The sequence below is a fragment of the Hemiscyllium ocellatum genome, chromosome 11, assembly GCF_020745735.1.
Source record: "Hemiscyllium ocellatum isolate sHemOce1 chromosome 11, sHemOce1.pat.X.cur, whole genome shotgun sequence".
Classification (NCBI taxonomy): domain Eukaryota; kingdom Metazoa; phylum Chordata; class Chondrichthyes; order Orectolobiformes; family Hemiscylliidae; genus Hemiscyllium; species Hemiscyllium ocellatum.
This window is the reverse complement of record NC_083411.1, coordinates 98609995-98635055: the sequence shown is the minus strand read 5'-3', so window position 1 is coordinate 98635055 and position 25061 is coordinate 98609995. Positions and strand designations below refer to the sequence as shown.

Below are 25061 nucleotides of genomic sequence, written 5' to 3'. Positions count from 1 at the left end.
AAAGACATCTTGGAAATGACTGCCACACTATTCAGTCCCCTTGACATCATGGTAGCTCACAATCCCACCAACGCACTAAAACAGCAGCTAATGAACTTGAAAGACCCTATTCAGACAACAACCAAAACTAATGTCATTTACAAAATACCGTGCAAGAACTGGAACAAACACTACATTGGATAAACAGGCAGAAAACTAGCCACCAGGAGACATGAACATCAACTAGCCACAAAACGACACGACACTCTCTCACTTGTATCCTTACAGATAAGGATAAGGAAGATGAAGAACACCATTTCAACTGGGACAACACATCAATCTTAGGACGAGCCAAACAGAGAATTCCGAGAAGCATGGCATTCCAACGGCACGGTGGCACAGTGGTTAGCACTGCTGCCTCACAGCGCCAAAGACCCGGGTTCAATTCCCGCCTCAGGCGACTGACTGTGTGGAGTTTGCACATTCTCCCCGTGTCTGCGTGGGTTTCTTCCAAGTGCTCCGGTTTCCTCCCACATTCCAAAGATGTGCGGGTTAGGTGAATTGGTCATGCTAAATTGCCCATAGTGTTAGATAAGGGGTAAATGTAGGGGTATGGGTGGGTTGCGCTTCGGCAGGTCGGTGAGGACTTGTTGGGCCGAAGGGCCTGTTTCCACACTAAGTAATCTAATCTAATCAACCGGAACTCTACCGACAAACACATCGAGTTAGGCCCCATCTACCAACCCCTGAGAATAAGAACAGGAAATGACATCATCAACCCAAAGAAACCCAAACATATAAATAGAAAGCAGGAATCATGTACACCGCTGCGTCTGAAGTCCACTGAAGATGTTACCTAGTAAGGTGACGAAACATCTGGAAATGAACCTCCCAGCTCAGCGAGCAAACCTACATCCTAAGGCTGTTTTCCCTGCAGCATCAGAGGCCGAGGGCTGCCCTTATAGGTGCTTTATAAAATCATGAGGGGCACGGGTATGAGAAGTAGATAAGGTCTTTTCCCAAGGGTGGATAAATCTAGGACTAGAGGGCATAAGTTTAGGGTGAGAAGGGAAACATTTATAAGTGACCTGAGGGGCAACATTTGCACGCAGAGGGTGGTGCGTGTATGAAATGAGCTGCCAGAGGAAGTGGTGGAGGCTGTCACATTTACAACATTTAAAGGGTTGAGTAAATGGATAGGAAGGGTTGAGAGGGATATGAGCCATGAAAAATGGGACTAGATTATGTTAGGCATGGACGAGTTGGACCAAAGGGTCTGTTTCGGTGCTGTACAACTCTATGCCCTGTAGTTTTGGACTCCCCACTCTATTCACCATATTCATGCACTTTGCGATTTTATAAATTTCTCGATGTAGGTTTGCTCACTGAGCTCGAAGGTTCATTTTCAGACGTTTCATCTACTTCTATATTGACACCCCTCCCTGTCCGACACTCGAGGGAAAGAAACGTCAACCTTTTCAGCCTCTCCCTATAGGTCAAACCCTCCAACCTCGGCAACATCCTTGCAAACCTTTTCCGAATCCTTTGAAGTTTCACGACATTGTTCCTGTAGCAAGGAGACCAGAACTGAATGTAGTATTCCAAAAGAGGCCTAGCCTCAATATGACCTTCCAGCTCCAATAAATTCACCTAAATAGGGAAGTGATGGAGGGGAGGTGATAGTTTAATGACATTATTGCTAGATTGTGAATCCAGAGACCCAGGTAATAGAGTCAGAGTCATAGAGATGTGCAGAATGGAAACCTTCAGTCCAATTCGTCCATGCCGACCAGATATCCCAACCCAATCTCGTCCCACCTACCAGCAACCGGCCCATATCCCTCCTGGAGACCAAGGCTCAAATCCCACCATGGCAGATGGTGCAACTTAAATTAAATGAAAATCTGTAAAAAAAAAAGTGTGTCTAACAATGACCATGAAACCATTGATGGTTATCAGAAACTGCCATTCTTACCTGGTTTGGTCTGTGTGTCTCCAGATTCACATCATAGTGGCTGACACTTAATTGCCCAGAGTAATTAGGGATGGACAATAAATGCAAGCCTCATTGGTGATGCTCATATCTCATGAATGAATAAAAAAAACAAAATTCTAATTTCCTAAATCTCCCAGGAGATCATATTCCTTCAGGTGATTCAGGGTGTGTGTGTGCGCGCGTGTGTTTTTATCTGCTGACCTTGGTAGTAGTGTCATGATTCAGCCAGAGATTTCAAAGAGAATTGCAATAACTATGTAAAAGATAAACTCATGAAACACATGTAATGCTTAACAATTTCAACTATAGAGAAGGTTTGTATTAGTTAACAGATTCGAATGTGACTGCATATTCCTCTGGCTTGGCTACTGACCTGCATCGCATCACATCTTTATCAGGCTGCTTCTTCTGAAGAGAGAAGGCAATTTTCAATGCCTTTTTACAAACTGATGGGTAGTGAGCAGGAGATTCCATGGCTAATGCTTTAATTTACAAAAAAATGAAAAAGAAACTATTATCCTTCCTCCAGTGGAGAGTATATATCCAAAGACTGATGACAACTTCATCGAAGGTACGGTTCCCATTTGTTATCCAGATTATCTAGTAAATGGAGTGACATTGGATTACTGACTTTGTATGACAACAAATTTAGCATGCTGAATGTGTTGAATCTCTTAATCAATACAAAGAGTGTAGGGGCATTCTTGAGAGAGAAATCAGGAAGGCAAAGAGAGGATATGAAATAAGATTGGCAGCTAAGGATAAGAATAGTCCAACGAGATTCTACAAATAGATAACAAGCAAGAGGGTAACTACAGAGAGGTAGTCTTTGTGTTGAACCCCAAGAGATACTAGATGAATATTTTGAATAGTTTTTCTGGTGGATAAAGAAATGGAATTGACAGAATGCAGAAAATTAAACGCTGAAGTTTTAAAAACAATTCACATGACAGAAGAGCAAGTTCATGAAGTCATAGAGATATAAAGTTGGATCAATCTCCAGGACCTGATCTAATGCATCCCAGAACTTTGTGAAAGTAAGAGAGAAAATTACAAAACCCCTTGCAGAAACATCTGCATGTACTATTACTATGGGTGAGGTGCCTGATGATCAGAGGGTGGCTAATATTATATCTCTGTCTAAGAAAGGTTGTAATGAGAAATGAGGGAACTGTGAATCTGACTTCGGTTGTGGGTAAATTATTGGGGATAATTATTATAGAATTTATGGACATTCAGAGGGGCAAAATTTGATTAGGGATAGTCAGTATGGTTTTGTGCGAGGAAAACTGTCTCACAAACTTAAATGAATTTTTTGAGAAAGTTACCAAAATGATTGATGATGGTAGAGCAGCAGATGTGGGTTATTTGGACTTTAGTGAAGCCTTTGACAAGATTCCGCATGGTAGACTAATTATTAAAATTCGGTCACACGAAATTCAGGGTGTGCTTGTCATTTAGATACATAATTTGTTTAATGGCAAGAGAGTACTGGAGGCCTGTTCCCAGAGTGTTCCACAGGGATCAGTTCTGGGTCTTCTTTGTATGTCAGTCTATGAATGATTTGGATGAGAATACAGAAGGCATAGTTAGTAAGTTTGCAGACAACGCAAAATTGTGGCATTGGACAGTGAAGAAGGTCTTCTAAGATTACAAAGGGATCTTGGTTAAATGGGTCAATGAGCTGAAAAATGGCAGTTGGCATTCAATTTGGATAAATGCAAAGTATTGCCTTTTAGTACAACAAACAAGGGTAGGGCTTACACAATTAATGGTCGGGCCTTGGATTGTGTTATGGAACTGAGTGACCGAGGTGTGCAGGTACATAGTTCTTTGAAGTTGCGTCACATATATTCAGGGTGGTTAAAAAGGCATTTGGCACGCTTGCCTTCATTGCTCAGTCATCTGAATATACGAGTTGGGAAGTCATGTTGAGTTTGTTCAGGACATTGGTGAGGCCGCTTCAGAGATATTGTGTCCAGTTCTGTTTGCCCATTATAGGAAGAATGTAATCAGGGTGGAAAGGATTCAGACTTACCAGGTTGTTGCTAGGTATAGAAGGTTTGAGGTATAAAGAGAGTCTGGATAGGCAGGGACTTTTTTTTTCACTGTAATGTAGGATGTTGAGAGGCGATCGGATAGAAGTTATAAAATAATGAGACGTATAGATAGTTAATGGTCGCTTTTTTCCCTAGGATGGGGGATTCAAGACTAGGGGCACATTTTTAAGGTGAGAGGAGAGATTTTAAAAAGATAAAGAGCCAAATCTTTTACAAAGAGGGTGGTTTGTGTGTGGAATGAACTTCCTGAGAAAGTGGTGGATCTGGTTACAATTACAACATCTAAAAGACATTTGGATAAATACATAAATAGAAAACGTTTTGAGGTATGGAGCAGGCAGGTCGGACTAATTTAGTTTGTGATTATGTTCGGCATGGACTGGTTGGACCAAAGGGTCTGCTTCCATGCTGTATGACTATGAGCTAAACAAAAACTTGCTAAATGCAAACAATTTTGTCATAAGATAAAAGTTTTAAAAAGTTCATGACACTAACCTCATGAAAAAATGCTACTTAATGCCTTCTTCTCCATTCACGGCAACAACTCTGAAAACAAGTGCTAGATGAAAACCTTCAACTGCATCTGAACTAACACCTTGGAAAGGAAGATGCCAGAATCTTCTTTAGAAGGATGAGAGGCACCCTGGTGGCAAAGGCTGGCAAATGATCTGGTTTGATCTGGGAATATTTCTTTAAGGTAACAAACCTGGCTAACTCAGTGGTGGGTACAGGCATGAGCTTAAGCAGCCACTCTGAGTACCTAGAGTAAAAAGTGAGGTCTGCAGATGCTGGAGATCAGAGCTGAAAATGTGTTGCTGGTTAAAGCGCAGCAGGTCAGGCAGCATCCAAGGAACAGGAAATTCGACGTTTCGGGCATAAGCCCTTCATCAGGAATCAGGTTTCCTGATGAAGGGCTTATGCCCGAAATGCCGAATTTCCTGTTCCTTGGATGCTGCCTGACTTGCATTACTCTGAGTACCTACACGAGGACAGCCGAAGTGGCTTCCAGCTGCTCCTTGCTGTCACCACACACATCCATTTCAACAATTAAGGTGTCCTGCACTAATTCAAAAGTGTGGCATTGCACTGGGTTGAGGTCCAGTCTTGAAGGATTGACTTGGACACGGTTACCTGGTTGAATGAGAGAGTGGTCAGCAGGCTCGACTTTGGATGGATAACTGACAGATAAAATGTTCCAGCCAACTAATGGAGGATAGGGCTATCATCACAATAGGGGTTGGTTGCTCACCGTGTACAGTAAAACCTCTTGGAAAATTTCTGGCTGTTGTGAAAACTAAAAAACACATGAACTGAAAATAAAGGCTAAACTTTTGCATTTTATGCAGGTTTTCTTTGGTGAGACCTGCCATAATTCAAAACTTTCCTTGTGCAACCTTCAATTCACTAGTTAAGGAACTAGCCTCTACAGCATCTGACTCTTGTAGTTGTGTTTTAATTGTGGTGGATATGTTTACTACTGTCAGGGCATTGCAATGTTCAGGCTGCTAGCACAAAACTCCACAGCATTTCAGACAGTACAAGCCAGAAAGTGCCTTTCAAAATGTGCTCTCACATTCTCATCACTGACAACATGGCCCAGAAAGAAAAGCTAGTAAACAGCTTGGAAAACCAGTAGCTCGAAGGCCAGTTAATTTTGCAGACAGAGATCTAGAGGTGTTAATGGGCATGCTGTTTCCCTCAGCTCATCAAAGGAGGCCACACCACCAAATACAGAGAAAATGCGTGAGATTCTGAATGAATACTTTGCGTCGGTATTTACTGAGGAGAGATATGACAGATGTTGAGTATCGGGATAAGTGTCTGATTACTTTAGCTCAAGTCAGCAGAAGGAAGAAGGAAGTGTTGGGTATTTCAAAAGGCAATAAGGTAGACAAGTCCCCAGGTCTGGATGGGATCTATCCCAGGTTACTGAGGGAAGCGAGAGGAAATAGCTGGGGCCTTAACAGATATCTTTGCAGCTTGCTTGAACACAGGAGAATTACCAATGTTGTCCCCTTCTTTAAGAAGGACGGCAAGGATAATCCAAGTAGTTATAGATCGGTGAGTCTGATGCCAGTGGTAAGGAATCTGCTGGAGAAGATACTGAGGGATAGGATCTTCCAAATGTAAATAGATCCTATCCCTCAGTATCTTCTCCAGCAGATTCCTTACCACTGGCATCAGACTCACCGATCGAAAACTACTTGGATTATCCTTGCCGTCCTTCTTAAAGAAGGGGACAACATTAGTAATTCTCCTGTGTTCAAGCAAGCTGCAAAGATATCTGTTAAGGCCCCAGCTATTTCCTCTCGCTTCCCTCAGTAACCTGGGATAGATCCCATCCAGACCTGGGGACTTGTCTACCTTATTGCCTTTTGAAATACCCAACACTTCCTTCTTCCTTCTGCTGACTTGAGCTAAAGTAATCAGACACTTATCAATGATAGGTTGCATGGTTTTGTGCAGGGAAGATTATGACTTACCAACTTAATAGACTTCTTTGAGGAAGTGACAAAGTTGGCTGATAAGGGGAAGGGCTGTAGATGTCATAGACATGGACTTCAGTAAGGCATTTGATATGACTCCCCATGGCAGGTTAATGGAGAAAGTGAAGTCACATGGGGTCCAAGGTATACTAGCTAGATGAATAGAGAACTGGCTGGGCAACAGGAGACAGAGTAGTAGTGGAATGGAGTTTCTCAAAATGGAGAACTGTGACTAGTGGTGTTCCATAGGGATCTGTCCTGGGACCACTGTTGTTCGTGATATATATAAATAATGTGGAGGAAGGTGTAAGGTGATCTGATCAGCAAGTCTGCAGATGATACGAAGATTGATGGAGTAGCAGATAGTGAAGGGGGGTGTCAGAGAATGCAGCAAATATAGATAGATTGAACAGTTGGACAAAGAAATGGCAGATGGAGTTCAATCCAGGCAAATGCAAAGTGATGCATGTTGGAAGATCCAATTCTACAGCAAACTCTACGATAAACGTAAAAGCCCTGGGGAATATTGATGTACAGAGAGATTTGGGTGTTCAGGTCCATTATAATCTGAAGGTGGCAATGCAGGTCGATAGAGTGGTCAATAAGGCATACAGCATGCTTTCCCTCAACGGATGAGGTCTTGAGTACAAGAGTTGGCAGGTCATGTTATAGTTGCAGAGGACTTTGGTTCGGCCACATTTGGAAGACTGCGTAGAGTTCTGGTCGACATATTACCAGTAGGATGTGGATGCTTTGGAGAGGATGCAGAGGAGTTTCACCAGGATGTTGCCTGGTAAGGAAAGGCGCGATAGTTATGAAGAGAGGTTGAGTAGATTACGATTATTTTCATTAGAAATACAGAGGTTGAGGGGACACCTGATTGAAGTCTACAAAATCATGAGAAGTATAGCCAGTGCGGCAATCTCTCGTCTCAGCTGTAGTGGTCGTTTAGCGGCCAATGGTAGTCTTTTAGCCTGGTATGCCGTCAGCTTGGACTTCTGGCCTCGTGATGAAGCCCAGCATGGTCTGGAGACAAAGCCTGCTGCAGACTCGATGCTATATGCCATCATGGGTTTGAAGGACTGTTGCTCTGAATTTTTTATTTCTCTATTGTCTAATTTATTTCTAACATCTGTAATGCTGGACTTTTGATTTCTTTATTTTTCTAACTGTATATTCCTAAGAACTTGTCTGGAAACATCTTTAGCTTGTACCTGAGATGACATAATAGATAATGGCTTGTAAACGTTTTACTGTACTCACTTGAGTACATATGACAAGAAAGCTAATTAAATTCAGTAAGTTCAAGGAGTGCAGGGATTAAGAGTTCCTTATGTGTTGTGCTCTGTCCCAGTGCTGCTTGCTAGATAGCATTTAACCTATCCAAGAGTGATGATATCATATTTAATAGTGCTTGGAGAGCTAAAGTTTTAAAGGATTGTGGAAAAAAGATTTATTTGAAGTTTGGTGTTCAAAGTTAAAATGGTTTAAAAGAGGTAATAGAGAAGCTTCCTAAAAATCCATGGTGATTACTAACTGTTAGCATTGCTGTAGAACCGTGCTGTTTTGAATCGTGACTGGCTTGACATATGTTCAGTTCTATTGGAGTAAAGCTTGCATAAAAACAGCTGAGCTCGAGAAAACCTTATTAAGAACAAGCTGTTTAGCTGAGCTCTCTCATGCTCAAAAATCAAAATGAAGATAATAAATACACTGGTGCTGAAATCTCCAAAAATTCATTTAGGATTCATATAAACTAAGAATCTGAGATGAGCTGGGGCTTCCTATGCAAAGAACTTTTCTGCATTCTTAGCATTATGAGGATTGAACATAACATTGGAAACACAGAAAGCAGGAGCAGGCACAGATCATTTGGTCCTTCAACTTGCACCACCATTCACTATGATCGTGGATCATCATTCAATGCAATAGGCTGTTCCCACTTTACCCCCATAACCTTTGATCCCTTTAGACCCAAGTGCTACAGACAACTCTTTCTTGAAATCAAAAAATGTTTTGGCTTGACTGCTTTCTGTGACTACGAATTCCATAGGTTTAGATTTTATTAGATTTATTTTATTTGCTCTGCAATGATCACATTTTGGCATTTACAAATTTTAGCCAAACTGCCAAGGTTGGTGGACGATCACACATGGAGACAGTGAGGTTTGCAGATGCGGGAGATCAGAGTTGAGAGTGTGTTGCTGGAAAAGCATACAGGTCAGGCACTTTCCGAGGAGCAGGAAAATCGACGTTTCGGGCCGGAGCCCGGATTCTTGGAAGGGCTCAGGCCCGAAATGTTGATTTTCCTGCTCCTCGGATGCTGCTTGACTGGATGATCAGGAGCATTCCTGAAGAAGGGCTTATGCCTGAAACGTCGAATCTCCTGTTCCTTGGATGCTGCCTGACCTGCTGCGCTTTTCCAGCAACACATTTTCAGCTCTGATCTCCAGCATCTGCAGACCTCACTTTCTCCTGACTGGATGATCATACATGCATACATACATACAAGCAGAATAGTCTCCTTCTATGCCGTAATAACTATACCAAATGGTGAAGAAACAATATCCTGTTAGATTACAAAAATCTTGGCAAGTTAGCAGCTCACATTGTTGGCCAGGTGCTGCTCAGACATAAAAACAGCAGCTTGTGAATTCAAGTAGTCAGAGTTCCAACCACTGGATCTTGCTGAGTGGAACTAGTTGGACCTGGAGTGGCTTAGAGAAAAGTAAGGTAGGTGACATAAGGTATAAATCCTTATTTGGTGGAAGAGTAATGAGATTATGCTATCTGTGACCGTGGGCTCAAGCCTTTAACAGAAGGACACAGGCTTGGCAGAATGAGCCAGAGTCAACGAAAGAAAGACACCACAGTTCCGGAATTTAAAGAAAAAGGATGGTAATGAAGGATTTATGGTGTGCAAGCAATCTTTGTCAAAATGGAGGCCCTACATTGGAAATATGAAGACCACACTTAGGACCCAAGGAATCCCTGGCCAGCAACTTCTTTTTTTGAGCCTTTATATTCTGTGACTATTCAGAGAACGTCTGAGAAATCTTGTGGGTGCAAGCATAGATTTTAGCCTTGCAAAAATTGCATGCCTGCTTTTAATTCTTTCCAAACCAAACAATTTGAACTAACAATAAAATCAATCGTTGATACTGACTTGACTCTTTTCCTTTTTGTGCTAAGTGTTGGCTAGGGCGGTAACTTTATCCATCATTTAAATAACATCTTTCTATGATAATAAATAACAACACTAATATATTACGCACATTGCACTGACGTGCCGCACATTGTTACAACTGAGACTAGTGGAATGCATGTCGCTCTCGTTCCAATACTCTGTGGGTTGTAAATAAACATAAAAAATACTTCTTCCAGTTACCGAGATGACTAATTAAGTACCTTATCCACATCAGATTTTAAACAAAAAGATCTGTCTATGAGAGTTCTTAATTAATGCAAATATGGGCTGATTATCAAAATTTAATCAAGAACAATGCAAGAATTGGCTAACAGACAAGTGTCAAATAATATGGAAATATAAATGCATATCCTTCTAATTATCTCAAAAACTCATGTGCAAACACACACAAATTCTATTCAGGAAAACAGTAAAGAAAATTTCCCTGCAGACATTGCCTTTCTGAAGAACTAAGCACTTTGGCCAATGAAGTAATCTTAAGGCAAAAGAATATACAAAGGATATTCTGAAGTCTGCTGCTCTGATGTTCGAGCATGTGGTCAAGGTGTCTTACAAACGCAGCTTGCTCATCAAATAAAATTTTGAGATTTTTTTTTCATACTCTGTTTCAAAATAATAAATAGGTTCCACCCTGGACTGTTTTAGAGAATTTTCATTTCAGAAATGAGAGAATTGAGACGGGCACCTGTTCATGGTAAGATTCTCTCCAACTCAGCTGATTTTTAATAGGTGTTCTCCAGTTCAACTTAATAGTATCAGAAGTTCTCCAAGCCAGTCACGATTCAACACACAGCCCAGTAGGGTTTATGGCAAAGCTTGCAATTATCCCTAGTCATATGACTTACAGGAAGCCTTGTTGGGAAAAAAAATCATTGTTCACAGTGAACTTTCAATGACTTCCTCTGAAGAAACCATTCCAGGATGAGGTATATCTCAGGTTCCTTTCGGAGAGGAGGACAAAAATTACAGGGACCCTGACCCAAGTTTTTAAATCATTTCTGACCAGAGGGGAAGTGCCAGAGGATTGAAGGACAGCTAATGTGGTTCCAATTTATAAGAAGGGTGGTAGGGACAAACCAGGGAATGACAGACTAGTGAGCCTAATATTAGTGGCGGGGAAACTATTGGAGAAAATAGTAGAGAAGATAAATTTCCATTCAGAGAGGCAAGTTTGATCATCAGCATACTTTGACAAAGGGAACATGGCAGAATCTGGTAGAATTTTTTGAGGAAGTGGCCGAGTGTTTGAATGAGGATAGGTCAGTTAATGTAGTTTATATGGATGTGGAAAAGCCTTTTGACAGAATCCCACATGGGAAACTGATTAAAAAAAAGGTAAAACTCATGGGAACTCAGGTAACCTGGCAAGATGGCCCTAAAATTGGCTTAGTGACAGGAGACAGAGGATGGTGGCATTGGCTGTTTGTATGACTGGTGCCTGGTGCACAGTGATGTACCATAGGGCTTAGTGCTGTGTCCCTTATTGTTTATGATATTCATACATAGTGCAGATATGATGTGGGGGAGGGTGATAAGTTTGCAAATGACAAAGATTGACCAGGTTGTTGACAGTGAGGAGAACGAAGGTGTTTGGTTGTAGTGGATTACAAATGAGTTGGCAGATGGAATTTAACCCTTATAGAAGGTACACTTGGAAGAAGGAACAAGAAACAAGACAAGGAATATTCAATGAACAACAAGACACTAAGAAACTCAGAGGAACACAGGAGGGATCTTGGACCACTTGCCACATTCCTGAAGGTAATAGGACAGATAACAGGGTAGTTAAGGTAGCAAATGGGATGCTTGCCTTTATCAATCCTGGCATAGAGTATAGGAGAATGGAGTCCACGTTGGAAGTGTACACAACAACCACTGCTGGAGTACTGTGCACAGTTTCTGGTCAAAACTTTATAAGAAAGATACGATTGCACTGAAGCGACTGCAAAGAAGTTTCACCAGACTTTGCCTGGGATGAAGCGTTTCGGCTATGAAGAGAGGCTGGATAAGCTCTTGTTGTTTTCTCTGGAGCACAGAGGTTGAGAGGGGACCCTATAAGGAGGTGTATGAGACTATGTGAGGCATGGATAAGTGAACAGAAAGCAGCTGTTCTCCTTAGTTGAAGGAGGCATAATTTTAAAGTGAAAGGCAGGAAGTGGAATGGGAAGAAAAACATTTTCATTCAGAGAGTGGTGAGAGTCTGGAATAAACTGCTTGGTGGAGTTGGTGAGGTAGGAAACCTCAATCTTTAAAAGGTTTAAAATTTTTAAACTCTGGATGAGCACAATGTCAAACTATTCAAGGCTATGGGCCTAGCACAGGAAGGTAGGACAAGTGTAGGTAGTAGTGTATTGGGGCTTCTTCTAAGTTTCTTTTACCACAATCCTTCAAAACCGAAGTCATCCAGGCAATTTCAAATATCAAGTGTCTTCATAATATATACTGAATTATTTGAAGAGGGCTGTTATTCTCTGAATAAACATGACAGAAATATTTGCATTAATTGCTTGACAACCAACAATTAGACCAGAGATTCATATCAGACCTACATGAGGTGTGTCGGTACTCCTCGTAGCAATCTAGTCAATCCTATATGTGCACTGAAACCCTGCACATTAATGTTCTTTTACTATATAGTATTATTTACTCTACCTTATAAATCAATAATCATCCATTAAAGACTTTGCCAAAATGTTCATCAGGATTGAAACTCTGGATACTTACATGCCAAGGTTTCCAGTGTTTTGGGCTCTATCTTTTGAAGTTGCAACATTCGCTCCAATACATCCTCTATCTTGGGATCATTCAGCTTAGCTCTGGCTTCAAACTCATACAGAAGTAACAGGGTTTCGGTTGGATCTTTTGAGACATCTCCTGCAGTAAAATACATTCACTTGGCAACACATTAAATGGTCATAGTTACGTGCACATTGTAAAAATTCAAAACATTGGTACATTTTTAAAGTACACAGAACATCATCAGATCTAATTTTAGTGCATTGTCATCTTGGCACTGAACATCAAATAGTGAAGCTTTAATAAGAACAACCAATGGAAACTCAAAGAAGCACTGCAGTAAAAGGGAATATTCACACTGAAAGCATTGCACTGAAAGAAACTTCCCATATGCTCATGCATCTTCCACAGCCAACAAGTTAAAATTGTGCCTTCAACAGTAAACACCTTTGCAGAAAGTACTGCTAATTACAGCATTAGGTTCTATCATTTAGATTGAAGGTATTGGAAAAACAAATTTAAGGAATGACTTTTGGGCAAATGACTGTCCACTATATGAACATAGAACATTACAGCGCAGTACAGGCCCTCGATGTTGCGCAGCCCTGTCATACTAATCTGAAGCCCATCCCACCTACACTATTCCATGTACATCCATATGCCTGTCCAATGACGACTTAAATGCACTTAAAGTTGGCGAATCTACTACTGCAGATTCTAATACCTCTTCCTTGTGAACCTCAATCTCCTCTAGTCTAGATGCAAATATCTCTATCTTCCTCGCCAAATAGTGAACACTGTCGAAAAATTTTTTTTTTTCCCCAATCTCCTCTGACTCCACACACAACTTCCCACTATTATCCTTGATTGGGAATATAGTAGAATGGTGGAATGCATCAGCAGGCCATACTCAAATCAATGTAATTAAACTGGACAGGTTTCACAATAACAAACAGCTTGAGAAACCCAGACATCTGAAAGCATCTGTGGAGTGAGAAACAGAGTTAGTGTTTTGAGTATGACATGGCTTCTTTACAGCTGAAAGGAACTTGAAAATGGTTATTATCCTGTTGTTAGAAGGCAACAAGGGGTGAGTTGAAAGATAGTGAAGGTGCACAGAGCAGAATAAAAAAGGGGTGCTAAATGTACTAAAGGAGAAATAGAGGTAAAGCAGGCATAAGTGATAGATGTAAAAAGAAGAAAATGGGTCAATTCTGGGTTTGTCCAACATTAATTCTGTTTCTATCTCTGGCAATGGTGCCATACCTGCTGAATTTGGGTTTTTCAAACATTGCTTTTATTTCAGATTTCTGGCATCCACAATTAAAATACCTGCACAGTCGCCAGTATCCTGTCACCCAAATCACCCTTTATTTGCATGTTTACAGTACACAGAGTCTGACCAGCCAACTGAAAGCCAGTGCTGAAAAGGTGTTGCTGGTTAAAACACAGCAGGTTAGGCAGCAAAGCCAGTGCCAAGAAGAGGGGACTCTTTGGCCTTCCTGTTCAGATCTGTCAGCCAGGACTCCTTGATGGACCCAAGTTAAAAAACCCAATTAAGGATCACAGTCAATGAGATCCACTTGGCCCTCATTCCAATCACGACAGCAGTATTTTGTTTTTAATTGAGGTACTGATCCACTCTGTCAGGTGATGAAGATGGGAAACTAGTTCAATACTGCACTTGGAAAAATTGCATATTCTGGAGTATGGAGCAATAAGCAACTAAAAGCATGGCCTCAAATGGTGTAGCAATTAAAACCTGGCAAGTACAGGCGGCTAGAATTACAAGACATAAATATCCTGTAGTTTTGCAGGGCTGAAAGATATTACAGAAAAAAAGACAGGGAGCAGATGAGACAGGACTTTGAAAGCAAGCATGGAAATTCTAAAACTGTTTGTTAGGGAACCAATTAAATTCTTAATTCAGGTTGATCATTATTGTTAATCAGTACTAATTGACTAAACTTCTGCAAATTGACTAAACTTTCAACATTACTCAGTCTTAGAAAATAAACTGAATTGTTGTACTTAGAAATATATATGAATGAATAATTTCCACATACATCTATGAATAATACCTTTAGCCTCATCAGCCAAGGCCTCTAATAGTTAGATATGCTCTAACACATTGCTCTGTCTGAAGAACCAACTTGTCCTGGTCACTTACCTCCTACTGTGGCTTTTAGTGTTGTCCAAATGTCCCAACAAATTTGTATGTGCTCCCGTGCCTGAGTCAGACTTGCAATCTGAGGCAAAATAATTAATATGAAACAAAAGGCTGAAGTAGATTTTAAAATATTTTTAACCTCGGTGGAATAAGGCATTTGAAAATGTATTTTTTTTTGCTTGCAAACACTGCATAGTTACCCAACTCCCACGGATCATAAGACTGCAAATAGTTGACTTATGTCCACAATAAGATTCAAAGTCTTCACAACCAAAAGGACCTCCAAATCCATTCAGCATAGAGTTAAATATGTACAATTTGATATTAGTCAATATTTTATACAGTTTGGAGGCTAGAAAGAATGGGAACAGGAGCTGGAGCCTGAAGTGCAGATGCTGTGCAGCAATAACAAGTTAGCTGGATACGATCAACCAGAAGCCAGACACACTACTTGTGCTATGAGGTGGCATAATTTGCAGGGAGCACAAAGAATTACTGCCAGTGAGATAGGTAAAGGGAGCAACTGCTATAATGAAGGTTGCTGCACATATCGCATAGGTAAAAGGGTTCTTGCTGTTTGTGAGATCGAGGACGAAGTTGGCCAGGTAGGTAAGCAAGCTATGCATTGTGCATACAGCAGGAAAACAATCAAATCAGTTGGTAGGAAGTTGATTAGCTTAGACAGTTGGACAGTTAGTTTGTGATTAGAATGGTGCTGGAAAAGCACAGCAGGTCAGGCAGCATCTGAGGAGCAGGAAAACCGACGTTTCGGGCTGATGAAGGGTTTTTGCCTGAAACGTCGATTTTCCTGCTCCTCCAAAGCTGATTGACCTGCTGTGCTTTTCCAGCACCACTCTAATCCAGACTCTAATCTCCAGCATCTGCAGTCCTCAATTTTGCCTAGTTAGTTTATGATGCAAAGCATAGTCATCAGCTCGGTTCAATTCCATATCGGTTGAGGTCACCATAAAGGTTCTGCCTTCTCAGCCTTGCTCCTTGCCTGAGACATGGTGGCCCTCGGGTTAAACTCACCACCAGCTGTCTTTCTCTAATGAGAGAGTAATCCTATTGTTCTCTGGGAGTATGGCAACTTTACTTTTAGTAGGAAGGAGCAGTATAATGATTTCAGGAACTCGTATGTAATAATCTTCAGACAATCACCTGAGCCAAACAAAATTGCACAGGGACAAATAGTTTAGAAAAATAAATGTGTAGGGAAAAAGTAGAACAGGTGGCATGGGTTTCAAATCATGGTGTTAATTCATAGGTCATTAGCACAATACTGTGGGAAATATTGCTCAACTCGGGCAAGTCTTACTTAAAGCTTTATTCAACTAAAAGAAGTGAAGACAAAGATAATGGATGCTTCCTTTACAATCTTCAAAAGTTCACTCCATTCACTCATTGGACTCTTAAAACAGCCTCCATGGATTGGGAGGTAGCAAATATAATCCCATTATTCAATAAATGAAGCATAAAGAAAGTACTGAACCAAAGGCTAGTTAGCCTCGTCAGTAGCATGGAGAGATGCCATACCAGGGCAAAAACAGAGTAAGTTACATCAACACCGATTTATTATTATGGAGACATGATTTTGGACAAATCTGTTACATTTGCCAGCCCTTAACTGGTAGAACTTAAGGGGAAAACAGTGGATGTGTGTACTTGAATTTTCAAAAACACATTGAATATAAGGTGCGACACAAGACACCAAAGAAAATTAGGGCTCAGGCAATTAGGGCAATATAAAACTTGAGTTGTGAATGGTTATTCGTATCCTGGTATCTTGTAAAAGGGGCTATTTTTTGTTTGACAGGCCGTAAAAGGTGGGATACTGCAAGAATCAATATACCGGCCTCAGCTACTTACAATCTATGTTGAAGGCTGAATCTTACAACTTTTCACTCAATACGCGTTGTGTCAAGTTTCTGTAGGGATTCTCATCATATCTTGTCAAACATGTTTCGTTAATTGGTGACCGTTATGTCCAATTCTATCCACATATTACCACATGTTGTTCTTGGACAACTTGCCACTCACAAGACATCCAAAGAAAGGCTGGGAAGCTTGTGCTCACACTATATATGAAAGGTTGCTGTGCACCCAGGCACATATTGGCAATTCATTATTGTTCCTCACTGGCAGGGGAACGGCACAAGCCACAAAGCCATTGCACCCACGGAACATAGCCAGCATGGCCGATACAATCTTGCACATGCAAACCTGTTCTCTCACCCTAGTTGCCAATTAAATGCCACACACTTTACCTGCCCTTAGATACATCCCATCTAAGCATCCTCTCAGAGTCCCCAGTCTCCACTGGCCACCCGTAGTTACTGTCCAGTAGTGGGACATTACACACAAACAAGCAGTCAGATGTGTCCAAAAGTGACCTTTTGTTTTTAGCCCACGAAACGGAACACAAGGAAATGAATATCGGCTGAAGTTTGCCTCACAATGCAAATCGAATACTGTACTAGCATCCTGATCGTAACAGTTCATTATTCTGCACCTCGTTAGAAATCACTGGAGTTGTGTGTGTGTGGTGCTGGAAAAACACAGCAGGTCAGGCAACATCTAAAGAGCAGGCAAATTGACGTTTCAGGCATAAGGCTTTTATAAGCACTTGCTGATTAGATTTGATTAATTACTTACAGTGTGGAAACAGGCCCTTCGGCCCAACAAGTCCACACCGACCTGCCGAAGCGCAACCCACCCAGACCCATTCCCTTACATTTACCCCTTCACATAACACTATGGGCAATTTAGCATGGCCAAATCACTTAACCTGCATATTTTTGGACTGGGAGGAAACCGGAGCACCCGGAGGAAACCCACGCAGACACAGGGAGAATGTGCAAACTCCACACAGTCAGTCAGTCACCTGAGGTGGGAATTGAACCCGGTCTCTGGTGCTGTGAGGCAGCAGTGCTCACCACTGTGCCAGCATGCCGCCCGTACTTGGCCATGAAGGGCTTATGTCCGAAACATCAATACTCCTGCGCCTCAGATCTGCCCGACCTGCTGTATTTTCCAGCACCACATTCTTGACTCTGATACTCCAGCATCTGCAGTCCTCACTTTCTCCTACCAACTATTGGAACTGTGTCAATCAAGTCTTGTGGGTCTTAAAGTGGCCAAAGCAGGTGAGCTCTGCCATCCACAATAAAATTTCCTCCAGCGAAATGACTTCATCCTTTTCTTTAGACAACTGCTTTTGTTACCCCGACTCCACAACATTTATCACATTGGCTCGCTGCCTGCTGCAAGTGTGATGAGGACAGGATAGCAGGATATTACAGAACACTCTATCAGGACTATATCCTCAGATCCCACAACCACTTCAAGGTTTGGTGCCTCACCTGCAGCAGCTCTATCGTCTATTCCACCACAGCTCTGATTACATCCTGTGTACTAACATATGCTGCCAGTGCCGTACCAACACAGTACATTCAAAAAGGACCACCAGCTGTACTCCAACCGCACTCCCGCTCCCCCCACCCTTGCCCACTCCAGACTCACCTATTTGCATTTTGCATTGCATTCATTACAGTCTAACATCATGCTTACATGGCACATAATAAATTATATTTCCCTTTCATACAGCATTCTTGGAACTTCCACATCTGATTGGAGTTTGTGAGGGGGGAATTTCAACTGACAGTCACATTCTTTTAATTTATTGTCACTAACTTCGGCATCAGTGAGGCAACAATGTTAGTTTAGCTAGCATCACTGAGATGGTGCAATCAGTCACTGATTAACAATTGATGCATAAGCACACTCACTCTGCATGTAATGCATATATGCAAAGAAATATTTGCAAATGAAACATTGCTGAAGTTGGTAAACTTATACTTAAATGAATTTGCTTATTCAATATCCTAGCATGCAGCAGATGTGGATCCTTTGCTTTCGTTCATCAGAGTAACATTGATACTGCCCACCTTGGAGTTGTCCCAAGCCATTTTCCAGTTGTACTGCACATGAAAAGAATGCAACTGATGGCAGGGAATGCAGTTCATGGTGGAAACCATTGACATCAAGACCCACTTTCTTGCAAAGTAATCCTGGACTCCAAGTGGCTTCATGTTCCCTTTTAGTTCACACTACCCCAACAGTTCATTTCCAGCTCTCCCCCCAACTGGGCATCCACCACACAGAACTATCCACCCTCCACCTGAATGCCAATGTTTTATCTTACTAATGCATCTCTACATTTTACTTGGAGAGACCAATTTAGGGGTCACTACCAATAACCCCACACTTTAGCTGACGATGCCCTTGGATACAGTTCTGCATACTCTCCGGTTGCACCTTCAATTTCCCCACTTGTTTAAATGCCTTGGCTGCCATCTCCCTCAGTCTAGCGAAAGCTATCTATTTTGGCAGTGATCTCCCACTGCTCCTACAGGCCACCCTTGCACACTCCTTAACAACTGATGGACAGACACTGAGTTGACCATATTGACCCCAACTTCAAAGAGCAGTTCCAAGACATGACTGACCACATCCCTATTGTCTTCGTAGCTCCAACCAATGATATGCAAGTCCACTCATTATGGATGGACTATCGCCAACTTCAGGCTGCAATTGGACAGATCCCCTGTGGGTGGATATCCCAAGCCCGTTAACTAAAAGTGCCCCTCCACCCTCCTTGAATAGACCAAAATTAGCCCCATCCACATGCTATTTGGTTGAATACACATGCAGTATGTTGGCACACAGGCAACTGCTATGTGCTCTAAGTATTAAACTGACATCACACTCTACAATACAGTGACAGATCCCTCTGGGCACACAGCCTGTTTGTGCGACTGCATAAAATGTCAATAGGATGCCAGGAGCATACAGGTAGGTGCTCAGAAAATTAGTGCTCAGACAACAATTGAGCAACCTTGGATGCAGCCTGGTCAAATCTGTGAATTGGGTGCCTGCTCCTCTACTCAAAGTGTCCCTGCTGCAGTCTTTCAATACTAATTGCCAGTGTACCTTGCAATGAAACTCTACGGATCCCAAGTAGCCTGCAAGTGAATCAGGAGAAAGTGAGGACTGCAGATGCTGGAGATCAGAGCTGAAAAATGTGTTGCTGGAAAAGCACAGCAGATTAGGCAGCATCCAAGGAGCAGGAGAATCGACGTTTCGGGTATAAGCCCTTCTTCAGGAATGAGGAGGGTGTGTCAAGCAGGCTAAGATAAAAGGTAGGGAGGAGGGACTTGGGGGAGGGGCGTTGGGAATGCGATAGGTGGAAGGAGGTTAAGGTGAGGATGATCGGCTGGAGAGGGGGTGGGGACGGAGAGGTCAGGAAGAAGATTGCAGGTCAAGAAGACGGTACTGAGTCCGAGGGTTGGGATTGAGTTGAGGTGGGGGGGGAAATGAGGAAGCCGGCGAATCTGCATTCATCCCTTGTGGTTGGAGGGTTCCTAGGCGGAAGTTGAAGTGCTCTTCCTCCAGGCGTTGTGTTGCCATGGTCTGGCGATGGAGGCAGCCAAGGACCTGCATGTCATTGGCGGAGTGGGAGGGGGAGTTAGTGTTCAGCCACGGGGCGGTTGGGTTGGTTGGTGCGGGTGTCCCAGAGGTGTTCTCTGAAACGTTCCGCAAATAGGCGGCCTGTCTCCCAATGTAGAGGAGGCCACATCATTATTGATACTACAAGTTAGATAACAAAGCACATAAACAAATGAATTAAGAGCTGGAATAGGTCATTCAGCTTTTGGATCCATTTCAAATCATGGCTGATTCAACTGTAATCTGAATTTCACATTTCACAGAGGTCACAAACCTCAAAGAAAGATGTTCACTTCATCTGTTTCAACCAGACAATTCCTGATTTTTAAAATCATCCCTAGTTTTAGTTTCTTCTATAAGAGGAAACATGCTCTTCACAGCTACTTCCTCAAGACTCCTCTTCTATGATTCAAGTAAGTTACCTCCTATTCATCTAAATTTCAGATTTATCCAACCTTTCTTCATCAGACAAACTGCTTATTCCAGCTATTAGTTGAGTTGAGCCCACTCTGCCCTGCCTTAAATGCATCACATATTTCCTTAAATAGGACTGTGCACAGTACTCCAAATGTGGTCACACCAGTGCTTTGAGTAACTGAAGCATAGCCTCCCTATCTTCTGTACTCAAATCATTTATTAGCTTTCTTCGTTACTTGTACCTGCAGATGAAACTTTTGTGATTCATGCACACGACACCCAGATCTCTCTGCATCTCAGAGATTCACAATCTCCCAACATTTAGATAATATGCTTCTTTTTTTTCCTTCCTGCCAAACTAGACAATTTCACATTTTCTCACATTATACTCCAATGACCACATCTTTGCCCATTCACTTAACTGTCCGTGTGTTTTTGCAATCACATGTTCTCTTCACAACTTAATTTCCGTTCTGTATTTGTGCCACTGACAAATTTGGCAACCATATCTTCTGTCCCTTCATCTAAGTCATAAATTGCAGTCCCTTTGACACACCACTTGTTATATTTTACTCAGCTGAAAAAACACCGTTTATGCCTATTATCTGTTTCAAGTCAGCCAGCCAGTCTTTTAATTCATGCTACTATGCTACCCTCGTGAAATTTTATTTTCGGCAATAACTTTTGATGTCTTTGATGGATATCTAACTGTAGTACATCAACTGGTTCCCTATATTTACAGTACTTATTAACATCTCAAAGAAATCCAACAGTTTGGCCAAATGTGGTACCCTTTACAAAACCACGTTGAAGCTGTCTGATTATCTTGAACCTATCAAGTGACATAACCTGTTAACAGTACTGGCTAATATTTTCTCTGTGACAGTTGTTAAACTAACTAACCTGTAGTTCTCTTAGTACTGATTCCCTTCCTATCAAAATAAAGGAGTTCCATTTACTATCTTCTAACCAAATGGGATCATGCCTGAATCGAGGATGATTAGGAAAATTAAGAGTAATGAGTCAACTAACTGACAAGCCACTACTTTGAAGACCCCAGGATGAAGTCCATCAGAAGCCATATACTTGTCAGTCTCCACAATTTACTCACACCACTTCTGTGGTGATTCTGAGTTGTTTCCTTCCTTCCATTTCCTGATTTAATTGTGCTTCTGTGATATTGCTTATTTCCTTACTTTTCATTACTAATTCTCCAGTCTCACTTTCTACTTAACAAACACTTGCTTTGTTGACCTTTCTTCTTCAAATTCGATTTTTAAAAAAAATACTCAGCATACTTTAATATTTCTGTCGAGCCTTCTCTTTTACTTTGGTCATTCTTTGGTAATTTTCCCTCTTTACTCTGGTCATTCTTTGCGGTATTTTATATTCTGACCTGCCACTTGATTCTTCGCAGAATCATATACTTTTTCTTATAACTTGATACTGTCTTTACCACTGCTACTTAACCGTTAATGGGTGTGTCTGTCCCTTGAAATTTTTTCGAATTCACTAGCACCTATCTATTCTGTGCATTCTGAAAGGCTCCCTCAAGTTTGTGTCACTACATCACTATTGATTATCCTTTAATCGACATTACAAATTCAAAGTACTTTGGAAGAGAAAGCAGAGAAACTGCAAAAATATTTGGATAGGGTGGAAAAAAAAGGATAAGTAAATGGTTAACATGGTAGATGGAATAAAACGTAGGTAACTCTGAAGGCATTCATTCTGGCAGAAAGCATAAAGTTTATAAATTTGAGATACTTGAGGGTGAATTTCCCATTTTTGGGCAAAGCATTTTTCTGGGTCAAACTCATGGTCGACCATGCATAACGACCTGTATTAACTAGCTCCTCAATTCCCCCGACTTGAACCTAGAAGGACTGGTGAATGGGGTGGCAGAAAGGATGGCAGTACTTCTACCCATTGTCCAGCAAAGGAAATCACACCAAGAGTCTTAGTCAGCCTAGACCAAGATGGCAATGTAGTCCCCTGGTGAAGTGCACTGAACAATGTTGAGAGAAGATTAATAATCTTCTGTGCTGTGCAAGGCTAAGCACCCTCATTTTCTCTGATGTCTTGCACTCACAAGCCACTAATGACTAAATCTGTCACCACATACTCATCTCTCTAAGGCTTATGGACTACAACTCATTATTCCATGCATTATTTCATCTTAGTTTCCTTTCACTCACCACATTCTCCAAAACTACGAACTCAACCTGCCCTCTGCACTTCCATATCACTCATTGCGGACATGGTATCTCCTCTGCTGTTGATGCATCACCAATAATTACTCTTCCATCATAATAGATACCTTCGTCTGCAGAAAAATTGGTCGAACCCAAATTGGAATCAGACGAACCCTCAACTCATTGCAGCAGGACCTCAATTAATTGCTCTTAATTCCACAAAGGAAAGACTATTCTTTGATTTTAAGACGAGGATAATTGGTTGATGCAGTTTATTAGCTGTCCAATTTGCTGATATATACTATAGATGTGACACTGATGTAGCAAAATGCCATACAGCAATGTGTCAAAACCATCCCAAAGCTACGACAGAGTTCCCTTTATGTTCATGTCCACATTAGTTTTCTGGTTATTCAACAGATTATCTTCTACCATTTCCTCCACTTCCGGCATAATGCTACAGCCAAATACATCTTTCCTCCTCCTTTCAGGATTCTGAAGTGACCATTCCCTTGACACGTGCTCTAGTCCTCAATTATCCATAGCAGCCTGTCACCTTCCACTGCACATATTCTACTTTTCCATTCAAACAGGGAAGGTACAGCACCTTCCTTTTATTGTTGCAACCTTCAAACTCCTAAATGTGTGTTTCAGGTAGAAAAGCAATTGAAATCACAATGTGATCTCTGCACAGGGTACAGCAAAGACCGAGTGATTGTCTTGCAGAGCACCTCAATGCAGACCACAAATATTAAAACCCAAGCCAGCAGTGGACTCTCATTTTAATTCTTTACATTGCTCTCACACTGATACCTCTTTCCTTGGCCACTGCACTGTTCCAACAAAGCTCACTGCAAGCATGAGGGACAGCATTTCATCTTTCGTTTAGGTGCTTTCCCTCTACTAGACATAATTCTGAGTTCAACAATTTGAGTGCAAACTCTCACTCCTGATTTTGTTTTCTTTGATTACTTCATTACTTTATCTTATTTTCACTTTCAGCCAGCAAGATTTCTGCTCTTTTGCTTCTTTGTTTGCCTTATCATCATTCCCTTTGGCTCTTTAAGACTATTCTACTGTCATTCAATCCCAAACTTTCCTTCTATTCTGGGTGCACCTAGCCCTTGCTCAAAATCTATAATCTTTTTCCAATCTTAATGCAACGTTATCAACTTAAAATGTTGACTGTTTCTCTCTCTACAGTTGCCATATGATCAGCTGAGTATTTCTAACATTTTATTTTTAATTCATCCATGTGCATTTTTCTGCTTATCAAAATTAAGTTCATTCGCCAATTACCTGCCATTTTGAACATTTATTAAAATCTTCCTTTGTTTTGTGTAGTTATTAGACGACCGCCAATCCCAATTTGGAGTCATCTACAAATTCAGAAACCAAGCTGCATTTCTACTTTAAATCCCTATACTTCATGAAAAAGACAATTTTTTTTTAAGTCAGTTGTAATTGGGTTATTAAATCTCAGAAATTGGCACTTTTCTTATGACATTAGTTGAGATCATTGATTAATCTTGTAGATGGATTTTTTTCCACATATTTTACAATTTATACTGTACCCATACAGCTACACTTCCAAATTTAAGCCTGTCTCACCTGCTCTGAAGTACTTGGTGATTTCCGACTTATCTCTAGACTAGCTGCTGCAGCCATTAATAAAGAAGTCTTTTGACCAATTAAAATGGCCTTGTCAGTTGAGACCATCTGTGAAAGCTAAACAGAAATATGTTACATTGACAGGTGCTGTTAAAAGCACAGAAAAAAAAAATGCATATAAAATTCAAATTTGGTGGTGGTCTTGGTGGTGGAATTAGTGCAAAATCAATAAAAGAACATCAGTCATTCACGACACAATCCACCTAATTTTCTTTTCCATTGACTTCAAATTATGTTTCCCCTTCGACATCCTTAAATAATCAACTGAAATGTGACAGTTTTCAACACTATGGTAACAGCATTTAAAAATCATATGGCTGGCATTCTCCTTTTCTCATTGACCATCCTATTCAGTCCTCTGTCCAAATCCTCTTCCACTTAAGAATTGCTAAAATAGAAAATCATTTTCCAAGAACACAGAAATAGTTCCTCCGTAATCAAAAGCAGAAAGGTTACTGTAACTTTCCAGAGATAAACTCTTAAAACTAAAATATTTTTAAAAACACTATTTTATTTAATTCACTCATTGGACATGAACATCATTGGATTTTTTGTCCCCTTGTTATCCTTGAAAATGTGGGATGAGCTGCCTATCTCTTTGTGGCGTACATGGAACATTCCTGGTACCAGTCCTA

At 41.2% G+C, this 25061-nt stretch overlaps 1 protein-coding gene across 1 annotated transcript in view; it reads right to left on the bottom strand.

Annotated features, from left to right (window-relative positions):
• The window catches only part of tex11 (testis expressed 11), a 169743-nt gene that overhangs the window by 29871 nt on the left and 114811 nt on the right, over positions 1-25061 (bottom strand). The window contains 4 exon segments of the mRNA XM_060831995.1: positions 2349-2457; positions 12454-12600; positions 14636-14714; positions 24367-24483. Coding sequence (XP_060687978.1) covers positions 2349-2457; positions 12454-12600; positions 14636-14714; positions 24367-24483 — 452 coding nt within the window.